We start from the raw sequence: 23,734 nt of genomic DNA on the forward strand, positions 1-23,734 counted from the left end.
CTATAGGGGGATTTTTTAAAAACAAAAACCACCCCCCAAAATTACAACTCTTTAAAAGCTGATATGGCTCTTATAAAACATTTGAAATGGTAAACACCCATACACAAAAATCACAGATTCAACTATATAATACAAGTCAATTAACATAAAAGAAAAATAAGTCTGTTTTCCTTTTGATTTTATACAATTTAATTATTTTATTTTACACTTTTAAAATTCATTTTGGACCTAGCATGTCCAGGCGTTTTATACACTGACCAAACTGCTCTGCTAGAGACAGTCAAGTTCAATAGCAGTTTCCTTTCACATTTATCCATTTTTGTTTAAGAAATATAAGGAGTCTGTTTCACTTTTTATTTTATATGACAATCATTTTTATTATGAATTTATTTAAATCACTTTGGACCCAGCATGTCCTTAGGTTTCACCCACTCATCAAACTGCTCTGCTGTGAGATAGCCAAGTTCTATAGCAGTTGCCTTTAAGGTCGATCCATTTTTGTGTGCGGTCTTAGCAATCTTGGCTGCTTTGTCATACCCTAAAGAAAAAATTAAAAGGCGATGTAGGAGTTAATAGTGAAACTTGGTTTTCTAAAGCAAAAGGTAATCGTTATTATTTACTTAATGCTACTGATTTCTTAAGTAAACATTTTTTAATCTTAAAAATATTTAGCAGTGGATTACCTTGATAGTTGTCATTTCTTATATGGACTAAAACCTTTACTTTTCTGAAGTAATACATACTTCCCTTTCTACAAGATTTGTCCCTAAATTAAAATTGCCCACTAACCCAGATATTTTCGTAAGGGGGAAAATATATACACATAGACGCATCTCTCTCTCTTGATATATATGTATACACATACACAAACACGCACACACAACCACACACACACACACATACATGGCACCAAGAGATAAAAGTATACATCTGACTAGTAAAAATGTGCTGTTTCAATAGCATGCTTCACCAGAAAAATTATCTTTCTAACAAAGCATTAACAAGCTCAATGCTGCAGCACTACAGAACATACAGGACTGCACAACCAGGAACTATGGTAAAGGGCTCTAAGAGGGAAAAGAGAGGAGAGTCCTCTCACAATGAGGGAAGAGCTGGCAGGGCTCTGAGACATGAGCCTTCAGGGCTGCTTCTAACATCTCTCTCTGGTTCAGCACTCCATGCCCTGGCCTCTTTCCAGACATTACAAGGGTACAAGTTGGGAAGTTTTAGTATAAATATATACTTGTGCAAGAGATCACAGGTCTACTGTTTACTTCAAAGTTACTTGCTTTTAAAATTAATAAAGATAGGGGCAGGGTAATTCTGCAAGTTATCTCGATTTAATGTAACAACAACAGAAAAAGAAGGCAAAAACCAGAAAGAAGGGAAAAAACAAAAATGAAACCAGTGAAAGAGAAAAAAACAAAAAAACAAAAACAACCCAGGATTAGAGGACTATGACCAGAGAGAAGAAAGAAGCCTGCTGAGGCAATATGATTATTGACCAAGCAACATGTTATGTGTCATGTGCAATTATCAACCACCTACAAGATGTTATGTGTAGTATGCAATTAATCTACCTATAAACATATTATGGACATAGTTAATAATGAAATTAATTTGTGAATGTTAAGCATGTTGAAAAGGGCATTTACTGGTCAGACTAACTTTGAGAGAAAGAATTCTCATGTCAAACCTTTGGGGTTAATATTAGATATTCTGTACTTTTATGTTAATAATGACATTAAAGTCTATGCGTTATGCTAACCCTTTCAGTTCTCTTCTTCAAGCCCCACAAAACATGATTACCAATCAGTCTGTTACACATGAGCACAAACAGAACCCATGATGTGGAGCTGTAAGGCTCATGCTCTGTCAACCAGTAAGGTGTGGTTTGCCCACTTATCCTTGTACGGCCTTTACCTCACATTAAATTGACTCTAAGAAAGACATCAATCATTCTGCTTTAGGAGTATCTCTAAATGTTTTTGTAACAAATTCTGAAGTATATATGTGATGAAACATTTCTCACATGAGCCTTTGGGTTCCTCTGTATATCTCTCCAGTTGAATGCTGATGTACAATTATTTCAAAAGAACCCAGTATTACTGTCAATCTTAATACTATTTCAAAGAGCAGATAGCATATTGGGCTCAAGCTACCTGAAGCAGTTATATGAGATTTAACTTTATAAGACTGAAATTACAGCTTGACATGAAGCCAAGAATATAAAATCAGCCTTGAAAGTTCAGGATTATTGAAGTAAGACTGTTTTAAAACAGTAATCATATCACACCAAATAACTGCATCATAACTTGTTCTAATGTAGAAAATCAAAGAATATGTTAATAACCTCAGCTCAGCAGTAAGGAGAAGGTGGGAAAAGGCTTTTAACACATTATAACAATGCAATGAACGCCTCAAAATCCATGACTTAAAACAGTGTATTTAATGGGGATCACTAGTCAATCTACAATCCAAGCTAACATTTTTTAATCTACATAATGAAATATTTATAAATCTGGAAAAGGCTTGCAACACAAAAGCCATGGTTTTAGACAAAGTATTTGTATTTCCCCCTTTCCCTATAAGCAATGCATACGTAACCCTTTTTCTTTTAATTTACTCCATTTCTGAGTTGAATAAAACAACAAAAACAAAGTATAGTATAGCATCTAGAGAAGGTAGAAAAATGAATTCATTCAGTGTTGTTAATCAGCCAGTGCCACCTAGTGACATTAAAAACTGAGAGGACACTTAGTATCTGAATTTAGTGTCCCACAGTATCTGAATTCCATTAAGATTAAAATAAGTTTAAAGTTCTGCTTCTGAACTTAGCACATTTCAAATAAAATGAAGCATAATCAATCAAGATTTTGAAAGAAATATGATACCATAAAGGTTATAAATATATATAGCATCTTTCAACACAATTTGAAATGTCTTAAGAGATTGTCCAAAAGACATCTGTTGTTCACAAACATTGATCCAGTAGTCTCTTAAAAATTTTTCAGCTTTTAATTGTATTCAAAATGACACTATTATTCTTTAAACACATACCTATATGAGGATTAAGAGCTGTCACCAACATTAGAGACTCATTCATTAGCTTGTTGATCCTTTCTGTGTTGGCCTGGATTCCCACCACACAGTGTTCTGTGAAGGAAACTGATGCATCCCCCAACAGTCTGGCTGAGTGTAATACATTTTTAATCTAGGAGAGAGAGACAAATTTATTAAGCCTAACTTGTTTCTTTGTCCAATAACACATTATTTGCAATTTATAAATGAGTATGTAATATAATTAACATATAGCACTCCTACAACCTGTAAGGCATCATACCCAAGAAAACAAATATGAAAGAAATTATAAACATCTGAGGGAACCGAAGTGCCCTTTTAAGAGGTAAAAAGGCATAAATACAAATAAATAAAACACAAGATAGTCTGTGGTGTTATAAAATACAGGTATGAAATGTTAAAGAGCATAGAGAGAGAAATAAATTCCAGTTGTAAGAGTTGATAAAGTTTTATTTGATGGAAAGCACTTAAATAGCCAGAGATGGAAAAATAATCTTCTATGTAGAAGGAAGAGTAACAAAGATGCAGAGGTTAGAAAGTTCAGCGTGAGGAGATTGGTTCAAGATGGTGGAGTAGAAGGACGTGCTCTCAATCCCTCTTGCAAGAACACCAGAATCACAACTAACTGCCGAATAGTCATTGACAGGAAGACACTGGAACTCACCAAAAAAGATACCCCACATCCAAAGACAAAGGAGAAGCCACAGTGAGACAGGAGGAGGGGTGCAATCACAATAAAATCAAATCCCATAACTGCTGAGTGGGTGACTCGCAAACCAGAGAACACTTACACCACAGAAGTCCACCCACTGAAGTGAAGGTTCTGAGCCCCACATCAGGCTTCCCAATCTTGGGGTCTGGCAACAGGAGAAGGAATTCCTAGAGAATCAGACTTTGAAGGCTAGTGGGATTTGATTGCAGGACTTCGACAGGACTGGTGGAAACAGAGACTCTACTCTTGGAGAGCACACACAAAGTAGTGTGCTCATCGGGACCCAGGGGAAGGAGCAGTGACCCCATAGGAGACTGAACCAGACCTACCTGCTAGTGCTGGAGGGACCCCTTCAGAGGCGGGGGGTGGCTGTGTGTCACCGTGAGGACAAGGACACTGGCAGCAGAAAGTCTGGGAAGTACTCCTTGGAGTGAGCCCTCCCAAAGTCTAACATTAGCCCCACCAAAGAGCCTGGGTAGGCTCAAGTGTTGGGTCACCTCAGGCCAAACAACCAACAAGGAGGGAACCCAGCCCCAACCATCAGCAGGCAAGTGGAATAAAGTTTTACTGAGCTCTCCCCACCAAAGCAACAGCCAGCTCTATCCACCACCAGTCCCTCCCATCAGGAAACTTGCACAAGCCTCTTAGTTACCCTCATCCAACAGAGGGCAAACAACATAAGCAAGAAGAACTACAATCCTGCAGCCTGTGGAACAAATACCACATTCACAGAAAGATAGACAAGATGAAAAGGCAGAGGGCTATGTACCAGATGAAGGAACAAGATAAAACCCCAGAAAAACAACTAAATGAAGTGGAGATGCACAACTTTCCAGAAAAAGAATTCAGAATAATGTTAGTGAAGATGATCCAGGAACTTGGAAAAAGAATGGAGGCAAAGATCGAGAAGATGAAAGAAATGTTTAACAAGGATCTAGAAAAGTTAAAGAACAAACAAACAGAGATGAACAACACAATAACTGAAATGAAAAGTATACTAGAAGGAATCAATAGCAGAATAACTGAGGGAGAAGAATGGATAAGTGACCTGGAAGACAGAATGGTGGAATTCATTGCTGCAGAACAGAATAAAGAAAAACGAATGAAAATAAATGAAGACAGACTAAGAGACCTCTGGGAAAACATTAAACGCAACAATATTCGCATCATAGAAGTCCCAGAAGGAGAAGAGAGAAAGGACCAGAGAAAATATTTGAAGAGATTATAGTCGAAAGCTTCCCTAACATGGGAAAGGAAATAGCCACCCAAGTCCAGGAAGTGCAGAGAGTCCCATACAGGATAAACCCAAGGAGAAACACACTGAGACACATAGTAATCAAACTGGCAAAAATTAAAGACCAAGAAAAATTATTGAGAGCAACAAGGGAAAAATGACAAGTAACATAAAAGGGAAATCCCATAAAGTTAACAGCTGATTTCTCAGCAAAAACTTTACAAGCCAGAAGGGAGTTTCATGATATACTTAAAGTGATGAAAGGGAAAAACCTACAACCAAAATTACTCTACCCAGAAAGGATCTCATTCAGATTCGATAGAGAAATCAAAAGCTTTACAGGGGCTTCCCTGGTGGCGCAGTGGTTGGGAGTCCACCTGCTGATGCGGGGGATGCGGGTTCGTGCCCTGGTCCGGGAGGATCCCACGTGCCGTGGAGCGGCTGGGCCCGTGAGCCATGGCCGCTGGACCTGCGCGTCCGGAGCCTGTGCTCCGCAACGGGAGAGGCCACAACAGTGAGAGGCCCACATACCGCCAAAAAAAAAAAAAAAAAGCTTTACAGACAAGCAAAAGCTGAGAATTCAGCACCACCAAGCCAGCTCTACAACAAATGCTAAAGGAACTTCTCTAAGTGGGAAACACAAGAGAAGAAAAGGACCTACAAAACAAACCCAAAACAATTAAGAAAATGGTCATAGGAACATACATATTGATAATTACCTTAAACATGAATGGATTAAATGCTCCAACCAAAAGACACAGGCTTGGTGAATGGATACAAAAAACAAGACCCATATATATGCTGTCTACAAGAGACCCACTTCAGACCTAGGGACACATTCAGACTGAAAGTGAGGGGATGGAAAAAGATATTCCATGCAAATGGAAATCAAAAGAAAGCTAGAGTAGCAATACTCATATCAGATAAAATAGACTTTAAAATAAAGAATGTTACAAGAGACAAGGAAGGACCCTACATAATAATAAAGGGATCAATCCAAAAAGATATAACAATTATAAATATGTATGCACCCAATGTAGGAGCACCTCAATACATAAGGCAAATGCTAACAGCTATAAAAGAGGAAATCAACAGTAACACAATAATAGTGGAGGACTTTAACACCTCACTTACACCAACGGACAGATCATCCAAACAGAAAATTAATAAGGAAACAGAACCTTTAAATGACACAATAGACCAGATAGATTTAATTCAAATTTATAGGACATTCCATCCAAAAACAGCAGATTACAATTTCTTCTCAAGTGTGCACAGAACATTCTCCAGGATAGATCACATCTTGGGTCACAAATCCAGCCTCAGTAAAGTTAAGAAAATTGAAATCATATCAAGCATCTTTTCTGGCCCCAATGCTATGAGATTAGAAATCAATTACAGGGAAAAAAACATAAAAAGCACAAACACATGGAGGCTCAACAATACGTTACTAAATAACCAAGAGATCACTGAAGAAATCAAAGAGGAAATAAAAAATACCTAGAGACAAATGACAATGAAAACATGACGATCCAAAATGTATGGGATGCAGCAAAAGCAGTTCTAAGAGGGAAGTTTATAGCTATACAAGCCTACCTCAAGAAACAAGAAAAATCTCAAACAATCTAACGTTACACTTAAAGGAACTAGAGAAAGAACAATCAAACCCAAAATTAGCAGAAGGAAGAAATCAGAAAGATCAGATCAGAAATAAATGAAATAGAAACAAAGAAAATAATAGCAAGGATCAATAAAACTAAAAGCTGCTTCTTTGAGAAGATAAACAAAATTGATAAACCATTAGCAAGACTCATCAAGAGGGAGAGGACTCAAATCAATAAAATCAGAAATGAAAAAGGAGAAATCACAACTGATACTGCAGAAATACAAAGGATTATAAGAGATTACTACAAACAACTATATGCCAATATAATGGACAACCTGGAAGAAATGGACAAACCGTTAGAAAGGTATAACCTTCCAAGACTGAACCAGGAAGAAATAGAAAATATGAACAGACCAATCACAAGTAATGAAATTGAAACTGTGATTAAAAATCTTCCAACAAACAAAAGTCCAGGACCACATGGCTTCACAGGTGAATTCTATTAAACATTCAGAGAAGAGCTAACACCCATCTTTCTCAAACTCTTCCAAAAAATTGTAGAGGAAGGAAAACTCCCAAACTCATTCTATGAGGCCACCATCACCCTGATACCAGAACCAGACAAAGATACTACAAAATAAGAAAATTACAGACCAATATCACTGATGAATATAGATGCAAAAATCCTCAACAAAATACTAGCAAACAGAATCCAACAACACATTAAAAGGATCATACACCATGATCAAGTGGGATTTATCCCAGGGATGCAAGGATTCTTCAATATATGCAAATCAATCAATGTGATACACCATATTAACAAATTGAAGGAGAAAAACCATATGATCATCTCAATAGATGCAGAAAAAGCTTTTGACAAAATTCAACACCCATTTATGATAAAAACTCTACAGAATGTGGGCATAGAGGGAACCTACCTTAACATAATAAAGGCCATATATGACAAACCCACAGCAAACATCATTCTCAATGGTAAAAAACTGAAAGCATTTCCTCTAAGATCAGGAGCAAGACAAGGATGTCCACTCTCGCCACTATTATTCAGCACAGTTTTGGAAGTCCTAGCCACAGCAATCAGAGAAGAAAAAGAAATAAAAGTAATACAAATTGGAAAAGAAGAAGTAAAACTGTCACTGTTTGAAGTTCACATGATACTACACATAGAGAATCCTAAAGATGCCACCAGAAAACTACTAGAGCTAATCAATGAATTTGGTAAAGTTGCAGGATACAAAATTAATGCATGGAAATCTCTTGCATTCCTATACACTAATGATGAAAAACCTGAAACAGAAATTAAGGAAACACTCCCATTTACCATTGCAACAAAAAGAGTAAAATATGTAGGAATAAACCGACCTAGGGACACAAAAGACCTGTATGCAGAAAACTGTAAGACACTGTTGAAAGAAATTAAAGATGATACCAACAGATGGAGAGATATACCATGTTCTTGGATTGGAAGAATCAATATTGTGAAAATGAGTATACTACCCAAAGCAATCTACAGATTCAATGCAATCCCTATCAAATTACCAATGGCATTTTTTACAGAACTAGAACAAAAAATCTTAAAAATTTGTATGGAGACACAAAAGACCCCGAATAGCCAAAGCAGTCTTGAGGGAATAAAAAGGAGCTGGAGGAATCAGACTCCCTGACTTCAGGCTATATGACAAAGCTACAGTAATAAAGACAATATGGTAGTGGCACAAAAACAGAAATACAGATCAATGGAACAGGATAGAAAGCCCAGAGATAAACCCACGCACCTATGGTCAACTAATCTATGAAAAAGGAGGCAAGGATATACAATGGAGAAAAGACAGTCTCTTCAATAAGTGGTGCTGGGAAAACTGGACAGCTACATGTAAAAGAATGAAATTAGAACACTCCCTAACACCATACACAAAAATAAACTCAATATGGATTAGAGACCTAAATGTAAGACCGGACACTATAAAACTCTTAGAGGAAAACATAGGAAGAACACTCTTTGACATAAATCACAGCAAGATCTTTTTTGATCCACCTCCTAGAGTAATGGAAATAAAAACAAAAATAAACAAATGGGACCTAATGAAACTTAACAGCTTTTGCACAGCAAAGGAAACCATAAACAAGACGAAAAGACAACCCTCAGAATGGGAAAAAATATTTGCAAACGAATCAACAGACAAAGGATTAATCTCCCAAATATATAAACAGCTCATGCAGCTCAATATTAAAAAAACAACCCAATCAAAAAATGGGCAGAAGACCTAAATAGACATTTCTCCAAAGAATACATACAGATGGCCAAGAAGCACATGAAAAGCTGCTCAACATCACTAATTATTAGAGAAATGCAAGTCAAACTACAATGAGGTATCACCTCACACCAGTCAGAATGGGCATCATCAGAAAATCTACAAACAACAAATCCTGGAGACGGTGTCGAGCAAAGGGAACCTTCTTGCACTGTTGGTGGGAATGTAAATTGATACAGCCACTATGGAGAACAGTATGGAGGGTCCTTAAAAAACTAAAAATAGAATTACCATATGACCCAGTAATCCCACTACTGGGCATATACCCTGAGAAAACCATAATTCAAAAAGACATATGCACCACAATATTCATTGCAGCACTATTTACAATAGCCAGGTCATGGAAGCAACCTAAATGCCCATCGACAGACAAATGGATAAAGAAGAGGTGGTATATATATACAATGGAATATTACTCAGCCATAAAAAGGACTGAAATTGGGTCATTTGTAGAGATGTGGATGAATCTAGAGATGTCTTACAGAGTGAAGTAAGTCAGAAAGGGAAAAACAAATATCATGTATTAACGCATATATGAGGAATCTAGAAAAATGGTACAGATGAACCGGTTTGCAGAGCAGAAATAGAGACACAGATGTAGAGACCAAACGTATGGACATCAAGGGGGCAAAGCAGCAGGGGCTGGTGGTGGTGTGATGAATTGGGAGATTGGGATTGACATGTATACACTGATGTGTATAAAATGGATGACTAACAAGAACCTGCTGTAGAAAAAAATAAATAAAATTAAATTAAAAAAAAAAAGTTCAGCGTGAGCCTGAGGCAATCAGTGCAATCAGGGCTTCTCAGTTCTTAATGATCATCACGTTTTTTATGCTTAACAAAACAAATATTCCATAATCCCTTGAAAATAACCTTTCACACAGTATTTTAAAACAGTATAAAGTCAATTAGTTTGTTTTAGCAGTTTTTTTCTTTTTGGTAACATTTCCAATATATATTAAGATATATATCCACATCCTAATCTCTCTGGTCTAAAATCCCAGGAATTGAAAACCAGACTCCCAACAATGGACTCTAGTAGAAGACACAGAACTTCAAGGTTTAATTTGATACTAATCACTTTATTATATGGCAAATGTTGATCATCCTGACTTATTTTCTATTAAAAACAAAACAGACCTTTGTTTAAAAAAAATTGGCAAGACACTTATTGTTATGCACATATATTTGCCAGGCAGCTGGTATTAACTGTTTGGAATTTGACCTGATAGCAAAAGCCTATGGGTCTGGGGCTTCCCTGGTGGAGTAGTGGTTAAGAATCCGCCTGCCAACGCAGGGAACATGGGTTCAAGCCCTGGCCCGGGAAGATCCCACATGCCGTGGAGCAATTAAGCCCGTGCACCACAACTACTGAGCCTGCAAGCCACAACTACTAAGCCTACGTGCCACAATTACTGAAGCCCGCACACCTAGAGCCTGCACTCCACAATGAAGAGCAGCCCCCGCTCGCCACAACTAGCGAAAGCCCATGCACAGCAATGAAGACCCAATGCAGCCAAAAATAAATAAATTAATTAATTAAAAAAAAAAAGCTTATCGGTCTGAGTTGCGCTTTGCTCTGTCTTCTTTCTATTTTCCACCACAATGTACACTCCATAAGGGCAAGAAAAAAAAAATCTGTCTTGTTCATTGTTCTATCACTAGCAACGAGTACAGTGCCTGACACAGACTAGTACTCAATAAATATTTGATGAATACACCGAAACAATACACTTAATATTTGTTATTTGCATATTCTTATCAAATTAAAATCAGACTTTACACCAGACACAAACTGGAAATAAGCCTCTAATATATACTTAGATATAACACTTCACACAAATAAAGGATTGTAAATGATAATACTTCCATTATCTGAAGTTGGGGAAAGTGGATAAAAGATGATGCCATTTTGTTCTGTCTTCATAAAGATGAAGGAAAAAGAATAGATTGAGTGGACACAATGTTTTCAAGGTATGTGGAAGAGTAAAACCAATGGAAGAAAGTCTTGAGCAAGGGAAGAGAACTGGAGAGAAAGTGCTGAAGAAACCAAGGACAAAGAGTGTTTCAAAGAGCAACAAGTCAAGGTCAGATGTTAGTTAAGAGCCGTGGCATGTCTGTTGGACTCAAGAGGTCACAAGTGTTACAAGAACAATTCAAACATAAGTGCAGGGGTGGAAGCCAGACTTCAGTGCAAATGAGAGTGAGAGTGGGTATTTCTTTAAAAAGGCTGAATTCAGAGAGAGGAAGAAAGCAGCAGCATGAGAAGGAGACAGGCTGGAAGGAGAGTTTCTTTTTTTTAACTGAGGAGACTGGAACTTATTTCTAGCAATTGGCATCCCCAGTGGCGAGGGAAAAGAAAGAAACCTATACCCTACTTCCAGAATTTTTCTTCCTATTATAAAAAGCAAACCACCAATTACTTAAGCTAAAAGTTACCTAATTAAATATACAGGATTAGTCCTCTAACATTAACATATGTTTAACTTCCAAATGCTAGGTATATTATCCAAGTACCTAAAGAACTGTAAGAAACCTTAATGAAAGACAGAAACCAAGACAACTAGCTTTTGGTTAAAGACATTAAAAATCAAATTTAAAGCTTACCATCAAGGGCTTGAAAACATTCAACTCAAAATGTCCATTGCTGCCTCCAATGGTAATGGCGACATGATTGCCCATGACCTGGGCTGCAACCATGGTCACTGCCTCACACTGGGTGGGGTTCACCTTGCCTTCAAGAAAACCACCAAAGAGAGATATCACATCAAACACACTTGTGGCTTCAAATATGAGTTTAAGATTAGGTTTTATATCAAATAACCAAGAGAAGAAGGAAAACTAACTTCATTAAATAAAGACATATAATAAAGCAATGTCCCAACCATCAGTGCTGTTTAATGAAACAAACCATGTAGCCAGAAACTCTGAATCATGCAATGGCTAATAAGTAGAGTACCTACAACTACACAGTAAATATAGCTCTTTTCACCTTCATGGCTTACATGCACTCTAGAAATATTTATGGAGCCAGGCACTGAATATACAACAGTGAGGAAGAAGGATGCAGCCCCTGCCCTCATAGAACTCAGAGGTGAGGGAGAGAGAACTGGCAGTTATAATAGATAAGGGGTCAATACAGAGAAATGCAGACTGCTATGGGAATACTTATAAAAGAAGCACCTCACCAACATCTGGGAGGCTTCCCAGAGGAAACTGATGTTAAGCTGGAATTTTCCTATTTGAGCTTCCAGAACCCTACCACCCTGTAACACTCCTCTGACAAGCTCAAGTTTGAACCAAACATCCCTGATTCCTCTGACAAGTAAAAAGCAGCGCAGTGGGAAGATTAGTTCCTTATCTGTAACTCTGCATTTCTCTTTTTTAGGTAATCACCTTGAATTTGCAATCAACTGAACTCATGTCATTTTTCAACATGACATACTTTAAAATCAGATCTTTTCTCATTCTACACATGCCTAGATCTAAAAGAATCTATAGTCAGGTCTTTCTTTTTCACTCTTGTCAGTTTTAGTCCAACTACAGAGTCCTTTATGAATCTAGACTGTCATTTGATGTACTGCTATTTCAACTTTATCTGCTAATATGATCAACACATATTCTCTACCTTCACCCTCAGTCACCAGTAAAGTGGTGAAAGGGCACAGCCCTTCAGCTTGCTGCCAAGATATCCCTCCAGTCTGAAGTCAACTCATTAGGCACTCCTTAAATGTCACTGTTCACCCAGCTACATTCATCTAACAGTACTGCCCACACTTCTCCACTGGATTCCATGAATATCAAGTGAGTCCACCAAATGACTTACTGGAATCCAGACATCAAGAAAAGAAGGAAATCAAACTTCATTAAATAAAGTAAGACATATCTGTGGAGCCTCCCTTACCTAACTGGCCAAAACCTAAAGCAAAAAATGAAATAAGAGGCATTTGATATAATTCATCTTTATTCATCCCATGCAGATCACTTTAACAGCCTGTTCTAGAATTCTACTTGCTTTGGATTGTGAAAGATAGAAAACTATTACATATTTTCTAAGGTGGAAATCAAAATACATGCTGCTAACTAAAATTCTTTTCTCCTATATTGTTGGGGGATGTCCCCAGAAGTCCTGATCAAAAGTAGCCCACAAAGACATTGTGAAACAAGTGCACCACACATGTCCCTATCCACTTTGAGATCACGTTAAACAAAAGCAGATATGCTTTGTAGATGAGAATGCCTGGGTTCTAGTCAAGTTCCAGTTCTAACATTTACCAACTATGTGATTACCTGGCATGATACTGCTTCCTGGTTCATTTTCAGGCAAAATCAGTTCTCCCAGACCTGAGCGAGGACCAGAACCCAGAAAACGAATATCATTTGCAATCTTCATCAGACTGCAAGCGGCAGTGTTCATGGCTCCACTGAGTTCAACCAAAGCATCATGAGCAGCCAAAGCTTCAAATTTATTTGGAGCTGTGACGAAAGGCAAGCCTGAAGAAAAAATAATAACCTGTATGAGCTAACAGGTAAAATTATACATTTTTCTAATGTGAGCAAGTTAAACAGAAAGTGCCAGCATATGAAAAGCAAAAAAAGAACAGAATAAAAATTTTACTTCAGAAAAAAATGCTTAAGACTCAAGCTTTGTCTACATTTCTTCAAGAAGTCCTAAAGGGGTAGAAAATCTGATGATACTAGCACACTTAAAAGATAAAAAGAACAAGTACAATAAATGTTGAAAGAAATATAAAATATTGAAATAAAAAATATTATCCTACTGCAAACACCTGTGTATGATGCCTGACTACGCTTGAGTAAAGAGGAAAAGTAGGTAAAATTCACTCTGCTTTATTCCACACTCCTTTCCTAGTACAATTTTTCCCCCATTTTAGGTGTTCTATTCTCTTCTCTAGCCAGGACCCACAAGGTCCTCTGAGAGATTAGGGAGCCAGAATGAGTTAGACATTCTCAATCTCTCCCATGTTCAAAATTTAAAAAATCTACATATTCTAAACACCATAATACAGTTCTTCTTGATTAAAATTTGATTTAAAAAAATCTCTGCTAGTAAGCAATAATGAGCATTGTATAATTATCTGTACCCTAACTCTCTGGTAATATCTGCATCTTAATAAGAGTTTTCTGGAGATAATAGCTCTAATAACAGTTATCATTATCAAGAGCACAGTACTCTACTAAAGGAAAGAGAATTCAAAAAGGTCATTAATTCAAAGAAATGTCACATCATGCCATAGGAAAAAAAGAAATTAAGCCTGTCAATCTCTAACATATTTGTCATTCAAATGAATTTCTCAACCATCAGTTGATTCCTCCTGCTTTGAAAATGAGTATTCAAAACAGCTTTAAATGGAAAATAATTGAATACTACCAGATAGTAAGCAAATTAGCACTGACAGATTTTAATAATTACATGCTGTATGAACTTACAGATGGAAAACTTTAAAAAAGCAAAAGGTTAACATTACAACTTCTAAGATAGATACAAAGTACATGTTTGATGGGAAAATATTATTTCTAACTTTAATTTTGTAAGAATTCAAAGCAGAAACACCCAGAAAAATACAGACTAGTATAATGGAAATGAGTAATAAACCGTGTTATCACTTACCTGTGAGTGCAGCCACTTTTGCGGCAACCTTTTCTGCAAAGCCAATTCTAGTATTTAAACCAGTACCGACAGCAGTGCCCCCAGCTGCGAGCTCGTAGATTCTTGGCATGGCACCTTTTATTCTTGTTGTTGCATATTTCACTTGTTGAACATAACCACTAAATTCCTGAAATGCAAAAGAAATTAAGGTGAGAATATATAATTTTCTAATGGCATACAAGTTACTCTAACTACATTAAATTCAAGTTTTTAAAAAACACATTTCAGGTACAAAATTAGAAGCTACTCAAGTGGTAACTGTATTATTTAATTCATATGATAAACAAAGTATAGGAGAGAAAGAGAATTTATAAACCTATCAGGTAGACAATGCCACTGATAACATGTGGCCTATTTATAAACTAGTCTTTCCATAGAAAGCAAAGAAAAACAACACAGGAAATTAAAAAAAAAACTTTACTAGATTAAATTACTGGTTTATTTGTAAATTATTTATTTTTTGGTGTATTTCAAACAACTCTGAGAAAGCAAAAAACTGAATCCCCTCAAGAAAAATGCAAACATAGAAATATCCTCCATACAATTTCAGCTAAAAAACCTGACATGGAAGTTGAGGATGTTTTACAGGGACTTAAGAAGCTATGTGACTCACTGAACAGCACAAGAAGGTAACAGGTTAGAGTTAAGACTGTAACTTCAAGATGCATTTTAATTCTGCTATTAATGTCACACTGGTTCCCAAAGTATAACATCCTTTAAGTAAAGTAACCACAGAATTCATCATGTTTAGAACATAGCAAGGGCCTTATCAAGAATTATGCAGGGACAGAAGGTATAAGCTGGAACTCAACTGAGCAAGCCGGGATATAGGGTTACCCTAAATCTTTTTTTCCCTGCCTAAAAACACTGAAAAATCATGAATACTTTTGATTAGTACTAGGATTTCACACTGCTCTAAAGAAAATGTTTTAGAAGATACAACTCCTTTCAGGTAGACCTGATCCATCTGATCTAACACCACTTACATATACACCAGCTGGATTCACTTCAGGAATGTATTTTTATTGAGGAAAAAAACTGCACTTTGTCAAAAATCTCAAAAGACAATAACAATAAAAGCAAGTATAAAAGCTTCTGATAAGATAAAATCAAAGAGAAAAAAAAAACTTTGTCATAATACGAAGAATGATGATTTCACATAGGAGGTTGAGTAAATGGCCCAACCAGACTTCAGCATATAATGGTTTTCCTACATGTAACACACACAAAAAAGGAGTATCCAGAGGGATACTCAAAAGTTTCAAAAACATATACTGTATCTCCTTAGAAATTATGCATGGTACTAAGAGCCAATGATGTAAAGAGAAATAAGATACATCCTAAGAAACAACTTAATTTAGCAAGCTCAATTTAGTCATATCATCTGTATGTCAATTAATCACTTCCAGTTTTCCTCATTCCTTCCATGATAAAGTTAAGGTAAATGATCAAGTTTTTTTTTCAGTGTTTGCTGTCATCCGAACAAAACTACAAATGAAATCTTTCCAAATAACCAGCAGCCAAACTCTCTCCCTCATCTGAATTTCTACAAAAATACTGTTATTGGATACCTATCCTTTGATACTTGATATAGAATTTGCATATGTCCTACCTCCCAAACTGGAGTGAACTTACTGAGACAAAAACTGTTCCTTGTTTTTCCTTTGCAATGTATACTATTAGGCATTCTTTAAAGTATCAATAAAGAAACATAAAAATACTTTCTGGATTTTTGGAAAAGAAATACCTCTTTTACATGTGGCCAAAACAATTGTAAAGAGTAAGATATGCCCCATTTAATCATTTTAAAATTAAATTTTAAAGAACTTACTAATTTTGAGTAAGAGAGACAAAGGAAGAAATTATGATAATGATACTGATGAAGATGATAATGACAGCTAACACCAACATGTGCTTATAATGTGTCAGGGATGGTTCTAAGCACTCTATATGAATCAGCTTATTTGAAACTCATAACTATCCTATGAAAGAGATATCTTCCTCATTCTACAGCTCAGAAAACTGATGCACAGAAAGGCTAAATAATTTTCCTAAGGTCCAATAGTTTGCACATAGCAAAGCTAAGATTTGAACTCAAGTAGACTGATGTGGAGTCTGGCTCATAGCCAGTATGCTCTGCTCTTCTGAGTGGATACCAATAAAAACTACTGACTGGTTAATGCAGAATCATCTGTCACTGAACTGAATTGTTATAAATTAGGCCTTTTAAACCAGTGTGATTTAGAGGGTAATATGCTGGCCATTTGTACCAAGCCCGCAATTGAACCAAAACTAATCGCACGCAATATACCTGCCCAAGAGTAAGTGGAACAGCATCCTGTGTATGAGTACGCCCAATTTTGATGATCTGGGCAAATTCTTTGGATTTTGCATCAAGGGCATCATGTAGCTTCTGTAGTCCTGGTAGCAGTACTTCATGAACTTCTATTGCAGCAGCAATATGCATTGCTGTGGGAAAAGTATCATTTGAGCTCTGTTGGAAAATTTTCAAAAGAAATATAAAATGTTAAATCAGAGGCAAAAATAAACCAAACTTGAATGCCTCAATTAAAAATCTCACTAAATGACTACTCAAAACTTGGCATATTTAGTACTCAATTACATTTACCTGTGGCAAGTCACTTAGGATCAAATAAGAAGCAAGCTGATTTCCTTTGTGGAAGGTATTTAGGACTGTATTACATATACCACCTACAATGAATGTATTATATGTTACTATATCTGCCTGCTAAGAAATGACAGCAAGACACAGAGAAGTACAACTAGCAAATGTATGTAAGCATAGCAATAATAAAATATCTTACAGTTAAATAGCACATACAGTCTTTCAAAAACACTTCTTCCTTTACTAAACTTGAGGAAAATTCTGTGAGGTAGTTCACCACTTTAAAAATATAAAAGCTGAACTTTCAAAGAAATTATGTGACTTGCCAAAATATTTACGGTTGGCAGAACTGGGACCTGACCAGGTAGTCTAAACTCCATGCTCTTTCCTCAACTGTAAACCCATACTTTTAAATTACGATGCTATTTTTTTTTTTTTTTTTTTTTTTGTGGTACGCAGGCCTCTCACTGTTGTGGCCTCTCCCGTTGCGGAGCACAGGCTCCGGACGCGCAGGCTCAGCGGCCATGGCTCACGGGCCCAGCCACTCCGTGGCATGTGGGATCTTCCCAGACCGGGGCACGAACCCTTGTCCCCTGCATTGGCAGGTGGACGCTCAACCACTGCACCACCAGGGAAGCCCTACGATGCTATTTTAAAAAATATATTCATTACTCATTTGTTAAACTTTGTATTATGGACATTATCGAACTACTTACAAAAGTAGGATGAATGGTATAATGAACACTCATGTATCTACCACCTGAATTCAAACAATTAGCATATAGCCAATCTTGTTTCATCTATAACTCCATCTCACTCCTCCATCTGACCATACGCACTAGATTATTCTAAAGTAGATTTCAGACTTCAGTATATGTAAAAGATATGTCAACTCATATTTAAAGGCAAGCCTTGGGTTTGCAAAATCCTTCATACAATGGATTTATGTGAAAAAACTTCCTCACTACTTAAAAATATATTAAATTATACTCAGAACCCAGATCGTGGTTTCTAAATATCACTTCCCAATAAGTGATAAGATCCTCCAAGAGCTCTTTGGAAAAATGAGCGCTTATGAGGGCTGGGGCAGGAAAAATACAAGATGAGAAGCCTGGAGCATCTTATAGTGCAAAAAATTAATCAGTGCCTTAAAAAAAAAAAAGGATGGTGGCATGTCCTAAGGACACAGGAGCCAACAAGCTATGGCTCTGTGGCAACAATATGAGTAGCAATATAAATATCAAAAATATTGGATTATAACCTTAAGAAAAAAATATTAATGAATTCATACTGATATACATAAATGATTAAATAAATAAATGTCAGGGGAGAGAGAAGACAGTATTCCTTACAGAAAAATTTCAATTAATAAATGTGGAAAGAATGAGGGAAACAGAAAATCACTACTGAAACACTAATGTAGTTGTTATTGGCAAGATCCACTGATGAATGTTAAAATTAATAGGCAAAAGTTTAAGGAGAAAGAGGCTATTTGCATAGCCTCAAAGTTCTCTATTAATTCTGTGGTGATCTTAACACATGTCCAAAAATTTCTTGATACTCATCCCTTTAGGAAGTGGAGCTTAAGTGTAGTAGCTGGAGTACAGGCTGGACACAGTGGCTTACTTCTACCAAATAGAGAATAGAAGATGGAGAAACCAGGGAGACACCATCTTAACCAAGTGATTCAAGTTAACATCACCAGTACCAAGTCATGTTGCTATCATGTACCCCTGATACGATGCAAGAAGAGCCCTTCATTTCTATAACAGTCTTTCCAAAAATCCAGTCTCAGTCTAATCATGAGAAAACAACAGACAAACCCATATTGAGGGACATTCTATAAAATACCTGGCCACTGCTTTCAAAAGCCACAAAGACAAAAGACAAGCTCTCACAGATTAGAGGAGGCTAAGGGGATATGATGACTAAATACAATGTGGAGCGTGGACTGGATCCTGGTTAAGAGAAAAAGGAGATGAATAGAAAACTAGGGAAATCCTAATAAAGCCTGTTTAATTAAGAGTATTGTACCAATGTTAATTTCTTAGTGTGATAAATGTACCAGGGTTATGTAAAATATTTAATATTAAGGGTAGGTGGGTGAAGGGTATACAGGAACTCTGAAATATTTTTGCAATTCTTATACATAATTTTATATTTCAAAAGAAAGAGTTTTTAAAAAATAAATCAAACAGCGAAAATATGCATATATACTAAATTCAGGTGTCCTAAAAGTGATTTTTTTCCCTAAAGGTGCTTTTTATGAAAATTTAAGACATAGACTCAAGATTCCTAAAAGAAATAAGGAGAACATAAAAGAAGTCCTTTCCATTAAAGAATATAAGCAGAATGAACATTCCCTGTCAAAAGTTAATGCCTGGGGCTTCCCTGGTGGTGCAGCGGTTAAGAATCCTCCAGCCAATGCAGGGGACACAGGTTCGAGTCCTGGTCTGGGAAGATCCCACATGCCGCAGAGCAACTAAGCCCGTGCGCCACAACTACTGAGACTGCGCTCTAGAGCCCGCAAGCCACAACTACTGAAGCCTTCACGCGCTAGAGCCGTGCTCTGCAACAAGAGAAGCCACTGCAATGAGAAGCCCAAGCACAGTAACGAAGACCCAATGCAGCCAAAAATAAATAAATAAATAAATTTAAAAAGAAAAAAGAAACTCATTTAAAAAAAAAAGTTAATGCCTGTTTTACAAGGAAAATCTCAGGATTCTTTTCAATTTATAACAAAGAAAAGAAGAGATCGTATACCGACCTGGCTTTTATTAACATGATCGTTGGGATGCACGGGTTTCTTGCTGCCAAGTTCACCTCCTAGCATTTCAATTGCTCTATTGCTAATGACTTCATTTACATTCATATTTGTCTGGGTTCCTGATCCAGTCTGCCATACCACGAGAGGAAAATGATCATTTAATTTACCTTCAGCTACCTGCAGAGCAAAATGTTACAAAATGAATTTTAAAAAATAAGAAATATTCATTTATCTATTTAAATCAAATATGATTAAGTTGGTACTATTTATAGTACTATTTTAAAGGTATTCATTTTTTTCATATGCTATTGATGGTGCCAAATAGTTTGTGGTTGTCCAGCAAATTGAAGCTCCTGCAGTCTAACCACTGTTACTTTAAAAGGTGAAAGATTATCTATTGTGAATGGTATAACAATTTCACTGATTCCAAATGAAAACTGAATCAAAGATATCTTTCTCCTATTTCTCAACTGCCCTCTAATAATATACAGACAGACCCACCCACCCATTAAGGCTGGCAAATGTGTTAAGCCTCTAGATAAATTTACTGTTGGTACTCAGCAGGAATATCCAAGATGTTACAGCCAGGGTCAGCATGATAATGAACGAGTGACTTAACAGTGTGAGTTCACTAATAGCTACTGTATCCCACACATGTCCTATGAGTAGCAACCTCCAAGCAGAGACATAAAAATGGTCCAGATTTGTCCTTATTTTTGTCATATTTTTGTACTTTTAGTTAATTTGTTAGTTTTTGGATTATAAGCTTTCTAAGAGAGTGGGTGCTTAACTTCACCTTCTGGAATGATTTTAGCTTAAAAAAAATCAGCATGCACTTTAGAAATCTATTACCTTAAACAACTGATTCACTTTAAAGTAAAACTTTTTTCCTAGTTGTATAAAAATAACAGGTGATCAGTGTAAAAAATTCTGAGAACTAAGAAAAGTATAATAGTCATCATAGTTCTACCCTCAGAAATAAAGATGATTAGCATTTTGGCATCTCCTTCGTCTCTACTTCCAGCAATGGGAGTATATATGTAGATGTAGAAAAACATGTTTTTCTGTTCATTTTTTCAAAACAAAATTAGGATCATAAAATACATGCATTTTACAATCTTTCCTCCCCAATTCTTATATGGTAGGCTTTGTTCTATGACATTCTTTAAAAAACTAAATTTCTATGGCTTCACAATATAACTTACATAAGCAGCTGTTATAATAAATAGTACTGCAATGAACAACATTATATTCAGAGCTTTTATTTTTTTTTATTATTTTTTTTATTTTTATTTTTTGCGTTACATGGGCCTCTCACTGTTGTGGACTCTCCCGTTGCAGAGCACAGGCTCCGGACACGCAGGCTCAACGGCCATGGCTCACGGGCCCAGCCGCTCCGCGGCATGTGGGATCTTCCCAGACCAGGGCACAAACCCGTGTCCCCTGCATCGGCAGGCGGACTCTCAACCACTGCGCCACCAGGGAAGCCCTCAGAGCTTTTAAACTGTTATCTCTGACTGCTTATCTTTAATTGCATAAGCAATTAATTATGTTATTAGTGAAATAGTGAAATTACATTCTCCACACATATTATCAAATAACCAACTAGCTTTAAAAGGAATCATCTATACATAAAACAAGAAATCAAATATATAAGTTCAAAGAGTATCTCTTCAAAAAGTTTTCTTTAAACTATATAAATTAAAAGGAAAAGTAAATTAAAAATAAAAGGTATAAAATCATCCAGAAAATTTGCCACAATATTTTAAGCACCATATTAATATCCTCACCAAATAATAATGCTATCATCCTATGTTGAAACTCATTAACTCAAGAATTCACAGTGCCCCTTTCCTCATGCCGGCACTTATCATTATCCAGCAGTTAATATGGGTCTGATGCCATTAAGTAAACACACTTATCACCTCTTACCTCGTCTGCTGCCTTCATTATTGCATTAGCAATCTTTGGATCAAGACCATAATCCTGGTTTACTTCAGCAGCTGCTCGCTTCAAGATGCCAAATGCTTTAATAACTGGGATCTAGAGTTAATCAGAAAAATATCTCAAATTTGCAATTGTAGTTAAGCATGAAAGTTTAAGATTACTATCTTATACAGGTACAAAAATTTAAGATTACTATCTTATGCAGGTACAAAAAAAATGCAGGTACAAAAAAAAAGCATAAAAGTTTAAGATTACTATCTTATGCAGGTACATAAAACAATAACTTAAGTAACATTATGACCCTAAAATGTTTAGGATATAGAGAAAGATTAAAAATAGATATATAAAAACCAAGAATCATCATTTATCTATTTGTTTAGGGAACCAAACAAAAGCAAATACAATGACTTTTCATAGATATAACGTATGCCTCACACACACATATACACACATTCACACATATATAATATACCATTCGTCCTATTTATTATAAGACATTATAATGTATATGTTTTTATTTCATATATTTAAAAACAAATGATAATCATTTCACCAGCCTACACCATTATTTCCCCTCACTGGATCCCGTGCTACATTATAATTTTTCCTTCTCTTTAGGAAAAAGTAAAAGTAGCAAATAAAATAAAGGTAGCAAAATGGTGCTGGGAAAACTGGCCACATGCAAAAGAATGAAACTGGACCACTAACTTACACCATACATAAAAATGAACTCAAAATGGATTAAAGACTTGAACATTAAGATCTGAAACCATAAAACTCCTAGAAGAAAACATAGGCAGTAAGCTCCTTGACATCAGTCTTGGCAATGATTTTCTGGAGGACTCCAAAAGAAAAAGCAACAAAAGCAAAAATAATCAAATGGGACTACATCAAACTAGAAAGCCTCTTCACAGCAAAGCAAACGTCAAAAAAATGAAAATGCAGAAGCTGGAGGGTGCAGGACCTGAGTGCTGGATGCCAGGGCCCCCTCACTGACAGCAGCCCTGCATGAAGGCCAGAGGCTGCCAATTCCTCCAAGGAGCAGGATGCTGAGGGGCCCAGGTTCCAAGCACCTAGCTCCCCAAGGGCCACAGAAGCTCCTTGCTGCCCTGAAGCACCGAGCACGAAAGGATCAGGCCAAACGGGGCTTCAGGAGCCTACCTCCTCCACTGCTGAGGGAGCCTGCACCAGGGGCATGCTGGGAAGGGAGTGAGCAGCCCAGCCAGGCCTGGCCTGTGCAAGGCTCTCACCGCTGAGGCCCAGCGTGCTCTGACCTGGCTGGCGTCTGATTCTGCAGTTTTGGATTTTGTGGGTCAATTTTACTTACATATGGCATATGGGCAAGGCCTCATACACTTATATCTGTAAGTGTAAAATGGGCTTGCCTTGGAGGTGGGGGTGTGTACACATGAAGTCAGTGGCTCTTCTGTGAGCTGAAGAGTCTTAAAGTGGAGCTGTCATCTGTGGCTGCTGTCACAGTATGCTGGCAGGACAAGCGACTTGAGCGTTTTGCTGCCTGATTTGAGGCTCAGTCCCTCCCTCCCTGCCCTTCAGGGCTCACGACAGGTGACACACCCAGGCCTTGACTGTGTTTCTCCTGTTAGCAGGACTTGGGCAGCTCTGGCTCTCCTAGCTCCCCTGGAAGCTCCTTTGCTTCTCTTGACCTAGAAAAGGGGTTGCCAGGCAGTGCTGATTGGGCGCTCAAAGACAGCGATGAAACTGCTTCCCTGCCTAGGACAAGGGACCTGCAGAATGTT

The 23,734-nt window shown here is 37.0% G+C and overlaps 1 protein-coding gene across 1 annotated transcript in view; it reads right to left on the reverse strand.

Moving 5' to 3' along the window:
* Window positions 1-350: 350 nt before the first annotated feature.
* FH (fumarate hydratase) overlaps window positions 351-23,734 on the reverse strand; it is a 42,504-nt gene continuing 19,120 nt past the window's right edge. The window contains exons 3-10 of the mRNA XM_081219328.1: window positions 21,963-22,073; window positions 20,031-20,207; window positions 16,949-17,131; window positions 14,599-14,764; window positions 13,257-13,460; window positions 11,574-11,701; window positions 3,061-3,214; window positions 351-538 (exon numbers count right to left, since the gene is read on the reverse strand). Coding sequence (XP_081075454.1) covers window positions 396-538; window positions 3,061-3,214; window positions 11,574-11,701; window positions 13,257-13,460; window positions 14,599-14,764; window positions 16,949-17,131; window positions 20,031-20,207; window positions 21,963-22,073 — 1,266 coding nt within the window. The 3' untranslated portion in view covers window positions 351-395. The remainder of the gene's footprint in view (window positions 539-3,060; window positions 3,215-11,573; window positions 11,702-13,256; window positions 13,461-14,598; window positions 14,765-16,948; window positions 17,132-20,030; window positions 20,208-21,962; window positions 22,074-23,734) is intronic.

Source organism: Mesoplodon bidens (genome assembly GCF_964165515.1).
Source record: "Mesoplodon bidens genome assembly, chromosome: 2".
Classification (NCBI taxonomy): domain Eukaryota; kingdom Metazoa; phylum Chordata; class Mammalia; order Artiodactyla; family Ziphiidae; genus Mesoplodon; species Mesoplodon bidens.